Source organism: Perca fluviatilis, chromosome 23, assembly GCF_010015445.1.
Source record: "Perca fluviatilis chromosome 23, GENO_Pfluv_1.0, whole genome shotgun sequence".
Lineage (NCBI taxonomy): Eukaryota > Metazoa > Chordata > Actinopteri > Perciformes > Percidae > Perca > Perca fluviatilis.
Window position 1 is genome coordinate 27,760,307 of NC_053134.1, and position 22,085 is coordinate 27,782,391.

Consider the following 22,085-nt stretch of genomic DNA (forward strand, 5'->3'; position numbering starts at 1 on the left):
CAGCTTTAGTTACTAGTTACTTTACACATTCAGATTACTGCTCACAAAAGAAATGTAGTTTATAACATCTGATCTTTTATTATAAATTACTCTAACGTTACCCAACAATATAACAGCCAACAAGTACAGTTGAAATGATTAGACCATTAAATTGAGGATTTTACTACATTGAGTACTTTTACTTTTAATACTTAAAGTACATGTTCCTATTGATACTTACATACCGGTACTTTTACTTAAGTAACATTTTCAATGCAGGACTTGTACTTGTAACAGTGTTTTTACAGTGTTGTATTGGTACTTTTACTGCAGTAAAGAATCTGAATACTTCTTCCACCACTGTTAGTAAGAATATATATATATATATTTTTTTTACATTATTGCCATTAAAGGAAAGGAGTGAAATACTTCTGACATCTCTGCTCAACATCTGAAGGGTCTCTTGGCCACCAAACAGTAAAGAGTGGAGCAAGCCTACACTCTAGTGGTGGAAAACAAGAACAACCTGAGAACATGGGAGCCACTCCAACATGGAGACCATTTTAGCCAAGTACTGTATTGAATTATAATTTTGAGGCAGTGACGCTATACCTGAGGAATTCCATTTGTCATATTCCCACTTCAAGGACCACAGTCTGCACTGTGTTCTATAGCTTTCACCCTCAACTACAAAATATGTTTACTTAAAGGACAAATCCGGCACAAAATGAACCTAGGGGTTAATAACACATGGGTACCGAGTCGGCCAGAGGAGCTGGAGATATTAGCTGAAGCCTAAAAGCGGGGATATTGCCAGCCGAGAACATTCAGAGTAGTGCACAGGAGGAAGAAAAGGAAGGAAATGAAGGAGAAGGCAGTAAACTGGAGAGACCAGGCGGGCCAGAGCAGGAGAAGACCACAGAAGGAGATGCAGAAATAAGTGAAAGAGAAGAGGGAAAGGAAGAATTGACTGTGAGGGATGAAAGGGAGGCTGCAGATTCAGAGAGAGGGACAGAGGCAGGGAGTGATCAGGAGGAGGCAGATGAAGATAACAGGGATGAAGAGGAGGCTGCAGATTCAGAGAGAGAGACAGAGGCAGGGAGTGATCAGGAGGAGGCAGATGAAGATAACAGGGATGAAGAGGAGGCTGCAGATTCAGAGAGAGGGACAGAGGCAGGGAGCGATCAGGAGGACGCAGATGAAGATAACAGGGATGAAGAGGAGGCTGCAGATTCAGAGAGAGAGACAGAGGCAGGGAGTGATCAGGAGGAGGCAGATGAAGATGACAGGGAGGAAGAGGAGGATGCAGATTCAGAGAGAGAGACAGAGGCAGGGAGCGATCAGGAGGACGCAGATGAAGATGACAGGGAGGAAGAGGCCTGCAGCTACCCCTGGACCATATGGTTTGTTTATATTCTCCTTCCATATAAATTGCAGTACAGTAGCATAACATGTCATGTCGCTCAGTAAAATGACGTGTTTTCAGTTTTTGGCTATTTCTATTCTGTTGTATATGTTATAGGTTTAGCTATGTAAAGATTTACATATATACATAGATTATCTAATGATGTTTTACAGTTTCTCTATCATAGCATTTGTTTGACCTTTTGTTTGATCATAATTACTGATTAAATAAGAAACATTCGGTTTGATTTTCTGTTCCAATTGTCTGTATCAGTAAATATGATCAAGCCATTTAATTCAATTTATAGTATCAAATCGTAACGTAATCGTAAGAGTTCACTCTTCTCAAGACACTTTGCAGATAGAGTAGGTCTAGACCACACTCTAATTTACAAAGACCCAACAACTCCCCCAAGAGGAAGCATTTGGTGCAACATTGGTGAGGAAAAACTTCCTTTTAGGCAGAAACCTCAGACAGACCCAGGATCTTGGGGGGCAGCCATCTGCCGCGGCCGGTTGGGACACAGACACCGATATACAGAAAAAGAATTATGAATCATAATAATTATAGCAGTTGGTATGATGAACGGTGGCCATTATAGTAACAATAAAAGATAATCAAACTATGACTAGAAATAACAGTTGTAGCAGGGTATAGCAGTGGGTTTACATGTGGGGATTCCCATGTACCATCTTCCCCTGCCACACTTTGTAAAATGTTGGGTAACTGGTGAAGTCTGGTGAGGGTACATCAATGTTTCCGCGATTTAGACTCCTCCGAGGAGCCTCCTCGATCCTCACTCCTCGATGTGCATTTTAGGAATTGGTGTGCCGGTCAACATGGCGCGCAGAGAACGATTTCTGGAGAATCAAGGAGGTACAAATATAGGAATTGGGAAAAGCCCAATGTGTTTTGGTGAGCAACACTGTCTTGTGGAGTTTTCTTGTAAGCAAACATCTGTTTACATTCACTTCCTGTTTCCTGCGAAGCTGGTAAAAGTACTTTAATAAAAAACCGCTGCATGGTCTCCATGTACAATTATCAAATTACAAAGTAGATAAAATATTGACCTCCAAATAATGAGGTAAATACTGTATTACATATTTCAGTGCTAAATTCAAAACATTTTACCATCAATTGATCTATATTAATGAATGCAAGACCGTTAAAAATGATAAGCAGACAGACAATGTTTTCCAGGGAATTCAATTCTTTTATTAGAATTTCAACAATTGTCTAATGACAGGACTTGATAAAACCAGACGGGTGTTTCTACAGAGGAATATTTTCTGTGACTCATGGTAAGCCAAGAGCAAAAGCTCCATCTTTTTCTCCTTGCTTGTTTTCTGATTTTAAATATACATTAGTAGCAGCCCTGTGCTCTGTGTAGAGCAGCAGGAGTAGAGGACATAAATATAGAAAACTGCTGTGCACTCCAAGTTTGGAGGGGGTTCAGATGTGTCAGCTGGAGACTGGGGCTCAGTGGAGGGGGAGAGTTACTCTGTGAGGCCGAGCTTCTTCTTCAGGGACTCTGGCATCTCTGGGGGAGGGGGACGGGGAAGGCGGAAGTAGACCTTGACAGAGTCGTAGATAAACCACTGCAGGGCGGTCAGAGTACCAATCATGATGATACGGGCAACCAGACCCTTCCACACACCTGAACAGGAGACATACACAACATTAGATTCAGACACATTGCTGACCTCACAGTAAACTAAGTGGTTCAGACAATGGGCTACACAACACTGGAGCACTTTGCCAGTCATGGATAATGGTATGAGGTCAATAAAGAGTCTCCAACTGAAAAGGCTCTGCATGGAATTCAACACATCAGGGTAGGACCCATGGCCCAAGAGCTGAAATACATTATGTGATGCATGGTAAAATGTTGAAGACTTTGAAAGGAAAAAAAAAAAAAAATAAATAAGGAAAAAAAAAAAATTCAATAACCACAAATTAGTCCTGTTCATTTTTTTGCCAAACTGAGAGTAAAGAGAGTGCCAACTGCGTATTAACTGTACAAAAAAATCTGACAATTGACAAATTGTATATCATGCTGCCCTGCCCTAATATAAACCAATACAAGACCTCCAACTGTAGACTCAAATGTCCAGTGTCAATAATTTGAATAAAATAATTCCCTCCAGACAGTTAACATGTATATAAATTGCTCTATTTGAATAATTATTTGTATTCCACATTCTTTTCACACAAAAAGTTCCATTATCCTGTTACAATCTTTGAAATAAAACTTACTTCTCCATTAAAAATCCAGACTCTACAAATGTAGGTTTCCTATTTCCCTATAAAGTACATTATCAGTATATGTGCGCTTGGTGGCCTGAACTTCTCACATCACACCAGAATTGGCATTTAAACTATTTGGGATGTCACAAATGCTTGTAGGTCCATCCCTGAAAATGGGACTTGAATGAGCACATAAAGACTTATTTCAGCAGCTGAATGTGAAAACATCCTTTAAGTGTCAAACGCTGTAGATACTTTCTGAACAGTGAAGCCTAAACATTCAAATGTAAGAACAAGAAGAAAACCATTTGAAGGGAGGGGGACATTTTAAAACATATTTTTTTAGTTCAGTTTTAATGTTGTATTGGGTCGTTATGTCTGATCCTGTTACAGCAACAAGATGCTAGAGTATTTTCTAAGCAAAGCAATACGTTAATCAGTTAGCTGGTCTTGGATCATGTCCGTCCCCCAGGCTTGCAGCACAGGGAGTTCCCTGCAGAGGACAGGGTTGCCAGTGTTGCAGTTGGGCTGGGGGACAGGTAGACTGTTCTCACACGCCAATGACTCAAGCACCTCCAACTGTACAGCCAGCAAGCTGATGAGGAGCTCTGCTCAGAGCACAGCGCCCTCCAGAGGTGGATCTAAGGAGCGTGTTGATGTTAAACTATGCTTTCTGCTGAAGTTACTTTGGACTGGGGGTGTGGTGTTACAGACCTTTGGGTCCCAGCTTCTTGAGGACCTGGACAGCAGTGCTGCCCTGCTCCTTGTTCAGCACAGAGACCACAGAGTCAGCAGGGTGGGACACGATGGCACAGAACACACCAGCTGCACACAGAAAACAAAAACCCCATCAGAGAATTGTAAACCGCAGATCAGCTGGTATAACTTCACTGTCTAAACATTTAAAAACAAGTTCAATGAGGCATTACTGGAATTGCATTAAACCAATATCACTGCCAATTTACCTACATCAGTAAGAAATATTCTTATTGCCATAAATTTTCTAAATCGCCATGATTTCATAACGTCTCCATTGTTCCTGCTTTATTAACAGATTATTTGATTTTCTAGCTTTATTAAGCATCATGATTTGTAGTGTCCCATTAAGGTGTTCTTTTACTCACCGATATAACCGGCCACAAAGGTGACCACCAGCTGCTCAGGTTTGCTGCACTCACTGCGGGGCTTGGGAACAACATACTTGTAGAGCAACTCCACAGTGCGCTCGAAGCAGGAAAACTTCATCATAGTGTAGGGGATCTGCCTCATCCACAGGGGTACCACACCCTTATAGAAACTGGAGTGGAAGCAAGAATGAGATGTGAGCTCACAAGTAGCATATCTGTCTACACATCAATGTGTAGACAGTGCAATGGTGGTGATGTGAGCTCACAAGTAGCATATCTGTCTACACATCAATGTGTAGACAGTGCAAGGCCCCAATGGTGCCTTGCACTGAAAGTGCAAAAGGAACCTATTGTTTTTCGTCAGATTATTATTATTATTAGGGGTCCAAGCCCGAGGGGGCATGGGAACCGCGTAATGCAAGGCATCGCGGTTCACAGCTCCAATGGAGCGTGGAACCCTATTGTTTTTCTAAGGATTCTTCTTCTTGTTCTTCTTCTCCTCCGCGTAAAACTCCAACTGCAGCCTAAACCGTAAATAGTGGGGAGTTGCCATTTTCAGGACTGGTCCACAACCCTGCAAGGACCTCAGGCGCAAAAATTCACGCATTTCCACCACTAGGTGGCGCTATACCAGAAAAACGCGTTTGGCCCCATAACTCCCACACCGTACACCCGACATTCAAAAACCATACATCCACGCGTTCCCTGGATCCAGCTGAATCACGTGATATAGGCCACGCCCATTTCTGCCTATACTTTTATGCGTGAAAAATCGTGATTTATCAAAAACCTACTTTTTCGAACTCCTCCTAGACCGTGCGACCGATCTGCACGAAACTTGGAACCTAGCATCTCCAGACTGACCTGACTAAAAGTTATGGAAAGAATTTTTATACGATAAAAATTGCGCATATAACGCACAAACTAATTTGTGTAGCTAACTATGAAAACACCAACTTTGCCATATCTCAACCAAAATAAATGCTATCAACCCCAAACTTTAGATTATTCTTTGACATGCCCCTCTGGAGGTACCCCACACGTTTTATGAAAATTGGTCACTAGGGGGCGCTACAAGAACAAAAGGTTTATATCTCATGAACGGCTCATCCGATTGATACGAAATTTGATGGGTTCCATCTGTGGCCAATCCTGAGGCGAACCCTAGAATGGAGTACCGAGGGGTCAAAGTGGGCGTGGCCTATGGGACTCAATGTGACCCAACTCTAGATTCACCACTTACACTAATGTGAACAACTTTAAATTTACAGGGTAGATTGAGAATGGGCCATGGACCATACCTACCAAAAATTACACATGTGGACCACTAGGTGGCGCTGTAATGTTTTTTTGGCTTTAACTCCCACATTACACATCGCACATTAGAAATGTTTACATCCACGTGTTCCTTGAATCAAGCTGAATTACCTGATTTAGGCCAACCCCAATTTAGCGCAAAAGTTTTTTCGCAATATCGCGCAATGTGCAAAACCAACTTTTTCGAACTCGTCCTAGGCCGTGCGACCGATCTGCACGAAACCTGGTAGTTAGCATCTCCAGATGGACCTGACAAAAACTTATTGAAGGAATTTTGCTACGTTAAAGTATGCGTATTTGACGACAAAACAAATTGTCCTAGCTAGCTACCACTCATATCATATCTCGGTTAAATTTTAAGTTATCACCAAATGACTTGAGATCCTTGTTCACCATTCCACTACGATGCTCTGGACCAAATTTGGCGAAGATCGGTCTTTAGGGGGCGCTATAAGCAACGTTTGTTTTCCCGCCAATTTTCTCAATGCATTTCAATGGGAAATTTGCAATTGCAATATCTCTGCCACAGTAAAAGCAATCAACACGATTTGTGGTGCTCGTTCGGCATGGCGTTCTATGGCTCCCTACCAAATTTGGCGAAGATCGGCCATTAGTGGGCGCTATAATCAACATAAAAGTATTTTGCACTGTTAATCAATGTTAATGGAATATTTGCAATGGTAATGTATCAAAGACCTTGCAGCTCACACTTCTCAATATTTACTGATGTTTACCTCCTACCATTACGTTTTGGTTTTCGCATTTGCGTGCTCCCCTGGTTTTCTACAATAAACAAACTTCTTAACCCACCTGACAAAGTTTCTACAACCTTCACAGTGGACAAGTGTAACTCTTTTCTCCCACTTTTTCAATCCAAAATCAACACCATTCATATGCGCTGATACCGTGCAAATAAACATTGCAGTTGGTGCTAAGTGGAGAGTCTGTCAAAGTGTGATTGGTTATGTCGGTGGCATTGATTCTTAATTTCCCACGAAGTTGAGCGGGGTCACGTGTCAGTTAAACTTCGCATCTCCAATCCTATCTGTATTTGTGAGAAGTGGCTCCGTCCTGAGTTGAAAGCCTACTTTACGGCTTTATTATCGAGTTAATAGCCGCGTGTGCTCGTGTCGGCCGCTGTCCATTTCCTAAGGTTCTGAAATGCAAACAACTTTTGACTACTTTTTTTTTTTTAAACGACGTGCGCCTGTGAGCACCCTCGGAGGAAAACATCAATTGGCGCCTATGACCATTTACAACAACCTGACCACCTCTCCTGCTCTTTCAACCACCACACCTGTCTCCACCCTCTCATTCACTCCCTCATTTCTCTTTGCTGTCCCCTGTGGTCCGGGGGGTTAAGAAGTTTGTTTATGGTAGAGAATTGTTAAAGGTACTCTGTACATGCATGGAGAGGCACTGTTAACCACTACATTTGCAACGGCAGAGTACCCCAGACCCCGTGCATCAAACCTCTCTATATTCACCAACGTTTCTCCCCCATAACGTGCGCCTTAATTCCGACAAAAGTAATAAGTTAATATACCAACTTTTGAGGGAACATAGGTCTCATCTTGAACTCAATTGTGCTATTTTTAGGAAAAAAAAATAAAAAAAATTCTAAAACTTCCGAAATCTTGGTTTTTGTGGAAAATCTTAATTTTTTTTAGAACATTTGTTTCAGGACTTTAGGATGCATGAAAACTCAAACTTTTGCAGCCATGTGCAGAATATTAAACTCTTTCATCTGAATACACATTTAGGCCTGGGTGTGGTATGGTTGCTTTATAGCGCCCCCTAATTGGATTTAGCACTTTGGCACATTTTTGATGGCCTCAATATATACGAAAACTCACAAAAATTGGAGCCCACATAACGACCTGGGAGCTCTGCGAGACTGTACAGCGATTTGGCTCATACCTGTAAGCGGGATCCACAGCGCCCCCTAAGGCGTGGAAGGCCTTAACTTAGACATAGTTGCTTCGATCTTCACCAGATTTAACACACATTGCACTAATCATTCCGGACATATTTCCCATTTACATTCATTAGCTCCGCCCAACTGGAAGGTGGCCATTTTTAATTATGCATTTTTCAGGTGTTTTACATTCTTTCGAACTCGTCATAGGCCATGATTTCAATCTTCTTGAATCTTTGCAGGTAGTATCGGTTGACCCTCATGACGAAAATTTATCCAGAGAATTTTGATAGTTGAAGAAATGTGCAAGTTACAGCAACTTCCTGTCTAAACACGAAGTTGCGTTATCTTGGCAACAATCATTCCGATTGCCCCGAAACTAGACAAGGTTGTTCCTCATGGCCGGTTTAGCATCTGTGCCATACTTGGCGGAAATCGGCCATAGGATGGCGTTGTTTAATTGTTTTTAATTAATCAGCAAAACATTGATATATGGGAAAACAATTCTGCCCAACTACTCCTGGGGCGTCAGACCGATCGGCACGAAAACTTGCATATACACTCTGAGGACCCGCTTGACAAAAAAAATTATCAAAAGATTTTTGATAGCTAAAACAATGTGCAAGTTACTGAGGACCAACTTCCTGTAGGTGGCTGTGGAAACACAAATGGATGCATCTTGGCAACAGCTATTCCGATGGACACAAAACTTAAAGTGATACTTCACCGATTTAGCATTCAGCTTTGTATCAGTAGAAACCCGATAGTATTTCTGAATGACCGTGCTTCCCTCCCTCATGTCCCCCTGAGACGAGAGATCTCTGCATTTGGGGCCTGGAAAAAATCTTCCGATGACGTAAAATGACGATTTTTGCGTCATCGGAAGATTTTTGGGCCAGAGGCAAGGACTACAGCCAGTAGTAGGATCTACTTCCATGTTTTTCAACACCCTACAGGGGTTGGACTGCCGAGTCTGGCCGAGGTATTCCAATGAAAACGATTGTCAGCCATCTTGAAGCTTCGCTAAACAGGCTCTCGGTTTTCAGCAGAAAACATTTACAACAATTATGTGCATTCAAACTACCGGACGCGTGTACCACCGGGATACATCGGTACAGATCGGAGAATATGCAGGAAACGTTATTACAGACGGAATACTCGGCACACTACGTGAGCTTCGCCTGCACGGAGACCAGCAGTGTCGCTCAATGGCGCTAGCCGGCTAGGGGACATCCTCATCGGCTAGGTGGAAAGCTAATGCTAGCTGTCCACCTGTCCCATCCAGGGCTCGACATTAAGGCTTGTCCGGGACAAGTGGATTTTTTGTAGGGCAAGTGGAAGAGAAATTTACTTGTCCCACTGGACAAGTTAAAACTCAAACAAACTAAAATGCCATGTTAGTTCACGTCATGTGCCACTCATTACGTCTATGTTACTGATTTGAAACGATAATTTCTTTCCCCCGCAATCCCGGTCAGCGGACCGCTAACGTTAGACCCAGCCCCATGTTCAGCTCGTTCTCTGGAAGCAATGCAGCATGAAACGGTGCACGGTGAACCTGCCAGTGTTAGTTAGCTAACGTTAGCTTGTTAACTCCGCCTTAACGTTACCTCCTCGCCACATCGTTGACAGAAAAGGAGAGACTCTGTGCTAATACGGCACCGGTGCCTTAACGACCGTTATCTACCGGACCGCGTACGGTGCCACTGAAATGGCCTGCGCTTCTCGGATGCTCCGAAAACGGACGTTAGAGGCAACCTAAACATCGCCGCATGTTACGCTAGTTAACACTACACTCAACAGCAAGTAACGTTAGCCTATCGTTAGCTAGCAGCTGGAGTAAACAGTTAAAATGCTGACAGCTAAACGGTGTAAAAGTGTGTCTGTATTTCACTGGAGAGGAACATATGACAGTGTGCCGCTGCTGTTGTCGGAAAAACACAGATGTTGCGTTCACTTGAAATTCGCCGCGCCAGCGTCGTGCTGCATTCAAAGTTGTTGTAAAATACCCTTTTCCTATCCAGTGGTTGTTTTTGTCGTTTAACAGGAACTTACTGGTGAAATAAGTTATTGTGGTTACATTTTTAATAAATCATTTAATTTTGCCTTAGCAATAAACAAGCCGTAGTCACCACTACCTCTGGTCAAAATATTGACTTAGTATCTCAGAATATAAACTAAGAATCTCAAAGTAATGAGAAAATGTCAAATATTGACTTAGAATCTCAATATATTGGCTTAGTATCTCAATATATTAATTTATCTCAAAATATTGACTTAGTATCTCAATATTGACTTAATATCTCACTATATTGTTCAGTATCTCAATATATTGATTTATCTCAAAATACTGACTTAGTATCTCAATATATTGACTTAGTAACTCTGAATATTGACAAAGAATCTCAAACCTAAAAAACATTTAAAATATTGACTTACAATCTCAATATATTGACTCAATATCTCAAAGTATCAACTTAGTATCTCAATATATTGACTAAGTAACTTAGAATATTGACTAGGAATCTGAAAGTAATGTCAAACTTTAAAATATTGACTTAGAATCTCAATATATTAACTTCTGCACACCGGCGTGCAACATATTACTTTGTATTATGGAGTCTGGAGATCCTTTTTTCTTGTTGAATGGGAAATCTATTGTTGGGGCACGTTTGTTTCTACAGTTTCAACAGAATTGTATTAATGTTGATAGTGTTTGGATGCTTTCAACAGTTTGTTCAAATTCTGCATTAGCAAAACACAATTTCTTTTATAAAATGATGAATTTTTACCCGGACAAGTGACTTTTATGCTTGGACAAGTGAAACGTAAATGTACTTGTCCGAGGGACAAGTGCCTCAAAAAGTTAATGTCAAGCCCTGCCATCCATCCTGCTTGCAAGTGTCTGCTCATTAAACAACAAGCTGGACTACATCCTCCTTCAACGAAACTCCCAACGTGAGTTCAGAGACTGCTGTGTTTTTGTGGAAACATGCCTAAACAATAGTGTACCGGCACCGGGATTATCCAGCTACCAGGCTGCTCTTGCCGGCCCGTGGAGGTGGGCTGTGTTAAACGGACTGGTGTAGAAATAAAATCCAACTAGCTACTGCTAACTGCTGGTGGAGCTTGTGACTGTTAAATGCCGACCATTCGACATTCCACGCTAATTCACGGCTGTGTTTATACTCTGTGTTTAGCTACACCAATGCTAGTATGTGTTAGCTGAACTTTACGGATCCTGCTTGCAAGTGTCCTCTCATTTAGACCACAAACTGGACTACATCCAACTTCAACGAAACTCCCAACGCGAGTTCAGAAACTGCTGTGTTTTTGTTGTGGAAACATGCCTGAATAGTGTACCGGACTGTCCAGCTACCAGGCCTGCTAGCCCTCCGAGCTAGAGATGCTCTGTCGCCGGGTAAAAGAGGTGGGCTGTATTAACACAGAGTGGTGCAGAAACATGGTGATTTGTATCCGTTTAACTGCTGGTGGAGTTTGTGACTGTTAAATGCCGACCATTCTACATTGCACGCTAATTCCTTTAAGAGTTGTTCCCCATGTGCCAGTGGGGCTGTGGGCCAAATATGGCGTCAATCGGCCTTTAGATGGTGCAGTATTAATTTTTTTAATTAATTAGCAAATTCGCTTTGAGCGAAACCTACTTTTTTTTTTTTTTTTTTTACTCCTAGAGCGGTAGTCCCATCTGCACAAAAATGTACACGTAGACTCTGTAGACCCTCGTAATAAAAAGTTATCGAAAGAAGTTTGATAGCTAACACAATGCGCAAATTACAGAGGACCAACTTCCTGTAGGGGGCTGTCAAAACAGGAAGTTGCGTATCTTACCAAGATTTATTCTGATTGACACCACCCATGACAGTTGTTCCGCATAGGGCCTTGAGCATCCATGCCAAATGTAGAGTGAATTGGCCATTAGATGGTGCTGTTAGAATTTTTTTTTATTAATTAGCCAGATTGTGACATATGGGAAACCTACTTTGGCTAACTCCTCCTGGGCAGTTAGTCCGATCTGCACGAAAACTTGGATTTAGATTCTGTGGACCCTCGTGACTAAAAGTTATCAAAAGAATTTTGATAGCTAAAACAATGCACAAGTTATGGAAGAACAACTTCCTGTAGGTGGCTGTTAAAACATGAATGGTTGTATCTTGGCAAAAGTTATTCCGATTTACATGAAACGACGCAAGAAGCTAGGGCCTGTCATCGCTGCTTGCACCTTTAATTTTTATTTGTTATTTATATATTTTATTGCCATTACTGGTTTTCCCTGTTTTCCTACATGCAGAAGTTTAGTTTGCTAAATATATAACCTTTTAGTTGACTATTCGATGTGAAAAGAAGTAAATTGTTCTTCCATAACATTGCACTTTAAATGTGTGTTAATTTCCCACACCAGGAGTAATTTATAGTTCTATTTTATAGCGATCGATTCTGCTCAAAAAATGCTCTATTCAAAATGTAAATTTTTCTATTAAAGAAAAAATTAAATCAGAATCTGCTAAAATCTGTATCAGCTGGCCTAACTCAATGAAAAATCGGAAATCTGCCTAGAAAGTTGTAATCTGTGCATCTCTAAAGTATACTAGCCTTAGTAGAAAGCAGTACATAAAAAAAAAAAAAAACGCTAATGAAAGCAAATCATTTAACAAGTCATTCCGTTAGAATGTTGGGTCAGAGCTTCTTGGGGGGGCGTGCAGCGATGCTAAATGTAAATGAATAGGCTAACGCATGGTTCTGCAGCACTGCTAGGTAAACGTAAAGCAGGGGCCACAACAATTTGATCTAAAGGGCCAATCTCTCGGAGTTGTCACACTGTCGTCTTCCAAAGCTCTAGAACAAGATACATTTTCAGTTTTTAAACAAACAAAATTCTAGGATTTTGCCACCAAATAAAATGTAATTAGTTCATTATTTGATAGACTGTTAATGACCACACATATTTCAAAGCTTTCCAGCTCTGTGCACTAACTAATTTGAAATGTGTCCGTCCCCCAGGCTTGCAGCACTGGGAGTTCCCTGTCTTCAGAGGACAGGGTTGCCAGTGTTGCAGTTGGGCTGGGGGACAGGTAGACTGTTCTCACACGCCAATGACTCAAGCACCTCCAACTGTACAGCCAGCAAGCTGATGAGGAGCTCTGCTCAGAGCACAGCGCCCTCCAGAGGTGGATCTAAGGAGCGTGTTGTCATCAGAAATACATTTTCCAATTATTCAATCACTAATTCATCTATTCCTATATCTGAAATCCTGGCATTCAAATTAACTAACGGACAGTGAGTGGTAACAAAACAGAATGCTTACGCCCAGAGTCCCTCCTCGGCATACATCTTAGGGACACATTGTCTGAGGGTGTTGGCATAGCCCGGCTGGGTCTGGATACGAACTTTAACAGCCTCCATGGGAGCCAGAGCAATATCTGCAAAGAACTCTGCGCTGGCTGAGGCAGCAAGGTACAGTGATGTCCTCCAGAGGTAGGTGTTCTCCTTTTGGGTGAAACCACAAATTGTCAAAAAGATTAGATGACAGACATTCACTCAGGTTTCCCCTACATCACAGACAAAGTTAATTCTACAACTATAAAGATCTATAGCGATCGGAAGATAAAGCATCTTCCAAATGATGTAAATATTTCCATAAAGCATTTCGGCCGCTGGTTTTTCTACACTAGGGAAGAAACGAAAAACAAAAGACATTTTTATATTGTTTTAAAGACATCGCTAGGGTTGGGTACTGAACCCTGTACTTCTACCGGTACCAGCCGAATAACGTCGGTATTACCAAGTAGTGGTTCACGTAAAATCAAACTGTACCAAATCTCGGCACCCGACAGCGCAAGCTTATCTGTCCTCTCTGCATGTTGCCAGAGAGCAGAGGTCCGATACAGAGGTGCAGACGGAGCAAACTACGTCGGCGCTACAGTTTTGTTGAAGTCCCAGTGAGTCACGGCGATGCCGATAAAGTGGTGTCAAGTGTGGTTACAGTTTTTCAAAACTTCACGCAGACACCATTCACTGTGATATGATATTAATGGTACTGACTGACAGGCTGTTGTAAGGCAAGGCAACTTTATTTCTATAGCACCTTTCAAAGTCCTTTACATGAAACATTAAAGAGCAATTAAAAAACAGTCATGATAAAAGAATAAAAGTTGATTTCAATTTAATAGGTTGTAGGGACAGTTTGGGAGGAGTTTTATTTTTATTTAATTTCTGTCAGTGTAAAATATTCTAAATAAATAACAATGTTCTAAGTAAATAGGATAGAAATTTTTTTTGTAATTACAGAGGGAAAGTACCGAAAAAAGTACCGGGAACCGAATTTCAGGTATCGGTACCGATATTGGTTCAGATGCGAAAGGTACCCAACCCTAATCATCACCCAGCCCTATAAAGGATTTAATTCAAATGATGTTAAGCATTGATGTCAGTGTCAATTACCGCTTTCACTGGTCCAGTCTACTAGGCTTAACTGGTTTGATTGTCAAACCCCTTGAACCTGAATTTGTCATTATGACACCTAACAAACTCAAGAGCCTACATTAGCAACCTGTGAAAAAGGCGCCATGGCACTAAATCTAACTTGTATTGGAAGGAGTGTTTGGCAGTAACGTTGCAAGTTTCACTTCTCAATAGTATCACAGTTATCTGAATCAAAAAGCTTTTCAGTAGCTTTGCTATTTTATTAGTAGTGGGGTAGCCATAAACATATCTATGTCGCGATAGTGTCCACACAAGCTACATATCCATACAACCAATATATTTATGTAAATAAAGTGTATTAAAAGCTGTAACTAGACTCACCTCTCCCAGCAAGTCACTGTAGAAGATCTTGAACACTTCATAGAAGCCGAACTTGCACAGTCCCTGCATGGAGTAGCCAATGAAGGTGGGAGCCCAGCCCTTTGCCAGGCCTCTGACACCATCTTCCCTCAATGTCACTCTGAAGCCATTGCCGATGCTCTTGAACTTATCTGGGTCCACCTGAAGAGTAGAATTAACACTTATGAGGCATGTTATCAAATCATTGCCAACTCTGGGATCTGGTTTTATGCAGATATGTATAGGCTTATCGGATGGCTAGTCATTTGTATGACCCAATGACTTGAGTCACAAATCTAGTGTTTTTCTTGATTGTGTTTAAGTGCCAAGTGCTTTGGGGGAATTGCATTATCTAGACTGCAATTTAGACAGTTTTAAACTGAGTTTTTTGTTAAGTCACGGTTACTGTTAATCAAATTTCCATCATCATAATAGGTGAAATGTTAGAATGACCTATAAACTAAGCCATGCCTACAAGTGTAAGCATAATATAACATTTTTCGTAAAAATTTTCTGCAGGTGGTTATGTGTAGCATAAGTATAAAAGCACTGTGTCAGACAACTAAAATTTCAAATTTAAGCCATTTAATTGGGAAATATGAATTATCAACTAGGCGACTGACCTAAATTGAAAGGTAGACATACCATTTGAGTTTTGCATATGCATATATACAATGAGGCTAGATACAAATCAGCAACAGTTAAATAGTGAATAGGGTTGCTCTTGCACAGCCCTTTGAAAGTTGCTCGTTAATTATTAATAGGTCACTTCAATGTCATGCAAAACTACTATAACTCTGAAGATTGTACATAAAGCCATGGGGCTGAGAGGTTGGAGGAGCTGCTGGCAACATGTTGCTACTGTGAGGTTTAGCTTCCATACAAACCTGCAGGCGGCACTTGACAAGGTCGAGGGGCACCACTGCTGTATGCGTGATGCCGCAGCTCAGGATACCCCCAAAGCCACACAGGGCATAGTACTTTGAGGAGCCAAACTCGCAGCTGACATCCTCTGTAGTAGAAGGGAGGGGACACATACATGCAACATGCAGGATTACATGCAGCACAGGACAAAAATCAACACCAAACCAGAGCCACATAATGGAAGAGTTGCCACTACTGAAGGGAAATCTTTGAGACCAGTTTCCCCATGTCCCAGCTGCGGACAGTTTGAATTCAGTGCCACGACTCTCCCATTAGATGGCTCTACCACCAACATGCCACCATTTATTAGGCTCACACACCAAAGGTTGATAAAATCATTGTACTCAAGTGATTACAGCATGAAGTTCCATGGACCATAGTGCTGGATTGCAAGTTGGCACATTCACTATAATGTGCTCATGAAGTTTCTACATTTGTTTCTTACCTTGCCCACTGATATCAACTGACCTCAGTAAAAATGCAAGTTAATGTACATGACTTTGAAACTTGCCACAGATATCTGTATGTTTTGTAACATTGTTAACACACCTATGGATGCCTAGAAGGTGGAAATGACCAGAAGCCTGTTGAACATGCTCCAGCAACAGCACAAGTTTAAGTGATTTGTAGTTAACTGGCAAAAAAAAAAATGCAAATAACCATGGTCCTAATTTTCTTTTTTTATTATAATTTATTATGATGTAAGGTTGAAATAACCGATTACCAGCAATAGCATATTTAATTAATTTTTCCACATTTTGTTTATCATCACCATAATACCTGTGTCTTAACAAATGTACTTTTGACTTAACAAGTTACCTGACAGTACAAGGTTAATCAGTCAGTGTGTTAATGAACAATCAATGACTTCAAATGTCAGCATCAATCGGTTTCATATCTCTAAATAAAATCCTCATAGGTCATCTGTACATTCAGACAGACACCCTTGATGGTGTCAAATAGCATGGTGAACATACAGGACATTCTTCCTCAGATCTGGCACTCCTGACCTTTAAGAGTCCTCTACTGACTGAGCGGGGGCTGCAAGGTGGGTAGAAATCATTCAACTCACATAAGAACACAGGTGCAGAATCATGCAACCATGTTATGATCACTCCAACACATTAGAATCAATACACAATGACAAAAATGGGGACGATATTTCTCCCATGCAAATTGGTGAATTAAAAAAAAAAAAAAAATTACAGCCGTGGGTAGATGAGGCGGGACGTTAAAAAAAACAGGGCATCGAGCCATGGAGACAGACCTGCAATCTGCATTTGACCAGGTCGAGGGGAACGACCGCTGTGTGTGTGGTGCCACAGCTCAGAATCCCACCAAAGCCGCACAGGACCAAATACTTCTGAGAGCCGAACTCACAACTGTCTCCCTCTAAGGAAACACAGGTGAAACTTTAAGAACAGGGCATCTTGGAGTTCAGAAAGGTTGGCACTTTCTTTAAGTATTTGGATGTCTAACTGGTTAAGGGTTTAAAGAATCAAATTGGTGTAAAGTACATGCCTTCAATCCAGCTAGATGTCTGACCAACCAAAAGCCCTTTACTAGAGGGACAACTTATTTTAAAAATCTCTTCAGATTGCCTACCAGCAAGTGTTTAGTCTGAAAATAAAGTATGTATCCCTTTAATATGCCCTCTTAAAAAAAAAAAAAAAAAATCTGATCCACTCCTAAGTTACAAACAACTGAAATGTATCACTACAGTTGTGATCAAGCTAAGCTTAGGATAAATCTACGGGTAACTTTTTTTTAACATTTCATAAATGTTTAAAATTAGGAGTTTGTTCATGTCAGCCCAGGCTGAGCAGCTCATAGTTAGGGGTCACATGCATTTGACTAGTTTGCCATTACAAGTTAATTACTGACGCTCCACTAAAAACAGTTTCATTCATCTAACATCCACCATTTGCAAGTGGGACCCTTCATATACAGTTTGCTGCAGTGCAAAGGAGAGATACCACTTTGTCCTTCCTTGTCCTCCACAGGCAGCTTGTGTGCAGCAAAGGCCTAGCAGCTAACTGCCTGAGCAAACACATCCCTTATCATTCATAACGATTAAAAAACAAAAAGTTTAAACTATAACGTACAACCCGCACAGTGAATTGTACTTAATACATTAATCTATGCTGAAATATCGCAGTAAAGTTAGCTGCAACCGGACGAATCTGCTCGGTTAAGCTAACGCAGCTAACGCTAGCACTGTAGCCAGCCTGCGGAGTCCGGACTCTGCGCCGAGGTTACCTTGTGCGGTGGCGGCTGCTGCCAGTCTGCGTGTCCTCGGTCCATGAAGGCTTTGTTGGGGTTCTTCCACTTTTTGGAGGCTGAACAGGGGGGCGCTGAACGGGTTGCCCCGGGCCAGCTGTGTCAAAGCGGTCGGGTACATGGTGGTGTCCTGCCTGCTGGCGGAGCTACGCTGCAATGAGCAAAGAGTTAGCTGTGTTTTAGCTCGAGCTAAAAGGCAGATGTGACGCCGACACCTGAACTGATGAATGTCATGTCACGTGCTGGTTAGCTTAGTTTAACATCTGAATGACCACTGACAGAAATGCTTGACTAGCTTATAGAAAACACATAACTAGCACTAACCTAACGTTACACGAACACGTAATGTCAATGCGAGTTACTGGTTCGTCGTTATAACACCTATCTCAAAAATCCCAAAGCTGCATGCCTACACATTCACGTAACTCAGCATTTGTCTTGTCCTATTTTAGCATAGCTGATGCTACTTTAGCATAGCTGATGCTAAAATGCTATGCAAAAATACGTGCTAAGCTAAGTGGACGGCTCCAAGGTGCAAGGTCTCCTCTCAACAGAAGTGGTAACGTTAAACATCGCATAAACAAAGCGGCTAACACAAGTCACATATCCGTAAAATACGTCCTCTTTAAAGAAGTGGCGATGTAATATTTCATATGTAGCTACTTTTTTAAATGAATAACAGCACTCACTCTCTCAGTGTCTTAAGATGGCGCCTCCACTTAGCTGCAACGGGCTACTCGGAGAGGGCTGAATGACCTCGCGGTAAACCGATTTGTCCTTTCGTGACGTCACCTACAAGCCTGGGCGGGTCCCTTCGCTTCTCTGCCCTGTAAGGAAACGCAGCAGAGCTGTCAATCAACACCTCTGGTCCAATTACAAAACTGGTCTCTTCTTCTTATTCTTATTCTTTGTCTTTTACGGCGGTTGGCATCCAGTTTATGGGTGCATTACCGCCACCTTGTGCCCCAGAGTGTGGCTCTACACAATCTAAATCCCTTCACAAAACTAAACGCACACACACACACACACACACACACACACACACACACACACACACACACACACACACACACACACACACACACAACCTGAACAACCCTGAGTTTTATCGTTCATGCTACCCATGTCAGCAGCCCTAGCACCCTATTCCTGTTTTCCATCATATCCTATTAACCATAACCCCTGTGTCCCTAACAGTACCCTGACCTTTGCTCTCTTACCCATGCTCAGTAATTCCTGCACCCTTAACTCCCTCAGATAAAGGTCCTTGGACAATTCCTCATCATCTCTCTCTCTGTGTCCCATACCCCCCTACAACTACACGCTCCGCTGTCTCCTCTTCCTGACATCCCTCACACAAGCCTATCTGGTATTACCACATTTAGCGTTTTGTTTAGTGCACAGTGCCCTAACCTTAATCTCGTCAACACTATTTCTTCTCTCCTCTGTCCACTACCTACCCTGGTCATTTTTTTTTTTTTACATTTGTTTTGAATTTTATATAGATGTCTCCCGATTTGTCCCACCTTTCTTGCCATAATTGATGATACACCCAGATTAAACATTTAACCTCTGCTTTACTAATAATTACCTGACCTCTATGATCATGTAGGAAGTATTCAGACCAAAGAAAGCGATCCGGCAATTCGCGTCAACTTCTAAACCATCTCTGGTGTCACTTAAATGGCCCATTTGTGTGACATCCTGTTGTGTTTTTGTGATGCTTGGGGGTTTTCTTTCTATTTGTGCCAAAAAAGATTCAAAGCTTTGGGGCTTCTAACACAGCAAACATCATCTATAGCCTATAGCAGCCTTTCAAGACAGGCTAAAGCCGCCTCTTTGATTTGAATAGTTTTTGTCTCATATGAGCAAATATGATAATAGCCTACTTTTAATCAGAGGTGCTGCATTAAATGTAGATGGCATTGTGCAATAGTAAATTAATGAATTAAGGAATTTAATTAATGCCTTATAGTTGGGTCATCTATAGCAGTTCCGTGACCTTGGAGAGGAAAGGTTTGTTTCTCACTGGATTTGTCATCTATGAAGGTTGAAAAAAGAAATTAGCCGGGGTGCCCCTCTCAAAAATGTGGGGAAAATTTTTGGGAGCCCTATATCCAAAATGGCTGCCGTCAGCCTAGCTGGAAATTAACTTTTTAATGGTTTTGCCCACAGTACTGCATAATACATGGTTTCTGAGTCTATTTGGGTCAAGAAATTCATGAATGATAAAGATTTATTGATTTGACCTATTTTTGACCTTCAAATTCAAGATGGCCGCCAATTTTTGTCTCTTTAAATGTCATTTTTTCAAAATCGTCAAAGAGCCTTAATATTAGGCTCAAATGAAAGCTCTGCTCATACTGACTGCAGTTATGGACAGCAAAATTAAAACATACACATATGTCATCAGATGTCCGGGTTGGAACCAATGCAAGAGAGGAGATTATTAGGGCCCGAGCGCCGACAGCGGCGAAGGCCCTATTGAAACTGAAGGAATTATTATTATTTTCTGCAAATTTATCACCTTTTTGAGGGGCTTAACATATTCAAAAACTCACCAAAATTGGCGGTCTCATCAAGTCTGGTGAAAATGTACGTATTTTAAGGGTTTCAGGGAATAGGCGCGCAAAAATGGCTCACTAGCACCCCCTACAAAGTTAAACAAAATGGAGCCCCTGCAAAATTGGCGGTCTCATTAAGTCTGGTGAAAATGTACGTATTTTAAGGGTTTCAGGGAATAGGCGCGCAAAAATGGCTCACTAGCGCCCCCTACAAAGTTAAACAAAATGGAGCCCCTGCAGTGTGTTTAACATAGACTCACGAAACTTGGTGCACATATGTAACATGTCAAGATGTACAAAAAGCTTCATTGGAGCCATACCCTAAACCCAACAGGAAGTCCACCATTTTGATTTCAAAGTTTGAAATTAGTGCAATTTTGGCCATTTCCACATGTCGTACTTTAACAAACTCCTCCTAGAGATTTCATCCGATCAACTTCAAATTCGGTCTGTGCCATCTTACAGTGCCTTGCGAAAGTATTCAGCCCCCTTGAACTTTTCGACCTTTTGCCACATTTCAGGCTTCAAACATAAAGATATAAAACTGTAATTTTTTGTGAAGAATCAACAACAAGTGGGACACAATCATGAAGTGGAACGAAATTTATTGGATATTTCAAACTTTAACAAATAAAAAACTGAAAAATTGGGGCGTGCAAAATTATTCAGCCCCTTAAGTTAATACTTTGCAGCGCCACCTTTTGCTGCGATTACAGCTGTAAGTCGCTTGGGGTATGTCTCTATCAGTTTTGCACATCGAGAGACTGACATTTTTGCCCATTCCTCCTTGCAAAACAGCTCGAGCTCAGTGAGGTTGGATGGAGAGCGTTTGTGAACAGCAGTTTTCAGTTCTTTCCACAGATTCTCGATTGGATTCAGGTCTAGACTTTGACTTGGCCATTCTAACACCTGGATAGGTTTATTTGTGAACCATTCCATTGTAGATTTTGCTTTGTTTTGGATCATTGTCTTGTTGGAAGACAAATCTCCGTCCCAGTCTCAGGTCTTTTGCAGACTCCATCAGGTTTTCTTCCAGAATGGTCCTGTATTTGGCTCCATCCATCTTCCCATCAATTTTAACCATCTTCCCTGTCCCTGCTGAAGAAAAGCAGGCCCAAACCATGATGCTGCCACCACCATGTTTGACAGTGGGGATGGTGTGTTCAGGGTGATGAGCTGTGTTGCTTTTACCCAAACATAACGTTTTGCATTGTTGCCAAAAAGTTCGATTTTGGTTTCATCTGACCAGAGCACCTTCTTCCACATGTTTGGTGTGTCTCCCAGGTGGCTTTTGGCAAACTTTAAACGACACTTTTATGGATATCTTTAAGAAATGGCTTTCTTCTTGCCACTCTTCCATAAAGGCCAGATTTGTGCAGTATACGACTGATTGTTGTCCTATGGACGGAGTCTCCCACCTCAGCTGTAGATCTCTGCAGTTCATCCAGAGTGATCATGGGCCTCTTGGCTGCATCTCTGATCAG

General features: G+C 41.6%; 1 protein-coding gene and 2 non-coding genes across 5 annotated transcripts; all 3 read right to left on the reverse strand.

Annotated features, from left to right (window-relative positions):
- Positions 1–2,576: 2,576 nt before the first annotated feature.
- Positions 2,577–18,877, reverse strand: slc25a3a (solute carrier family 25 member 3a). Of its 3 annotated transcripts, none has more exons than XM_039791023.1 (8): positions 18,727–18,877; positions 18,017–18,188; positions 15,721–15,845; positions 14,816–14,995; positions 13,317–13,498; positions 4,756–4,928; positions 4,346–4,456; positions 2,577–3,041 (listed from the first exon to the last, which is right to left on the reverse strand). In XM_039791023.1, the coding sequence occupies exons 2-8, from the start codon at positions 18,156–18,158 to the stop codon at positions 2,881–2,883; spliced, it is 1,074 nt and encodes a 357-aa protein (XP_039646957.1). In that variant the 5' UTR covers positions 18,159–18,188; positions 18,727–18,877; the 3' UTR covers positions 2,577–2,880. The 3 variants fall into 3 exon arrangements, with proteins under 3 accessions (XP_039646957.1, XP_039646958.1, XP_039646959.1); XM_039791024.1 differs by lacking the exon at positions 15,721–15,845 and adding an exon at positions 17,025–17,149; XM_039791025.1 differs by having other exon boundaries at positions 18,017–18,183; positions 18,727–18,844.
- Positions 4,088–4,286, reverse strand: LOC120553860. Its single transcript, XR_005638254.1, has one exon. It is a non-coding gene; the product is annotated as a small nucleolar RNA SNORA53 (small nucleolar RNA).
- LOC120553859 lies at positions 12,997–13,199 on the reverse strand. Its single transcript, XR_005638253.1, has one exon. It is a non-coding gene; the product is annotated as a small nucleolar RNA SNORA53 (small nucleolar RNA).
- Positions 18,878–22,085: the final 3,208 nt, after the last annotated feature.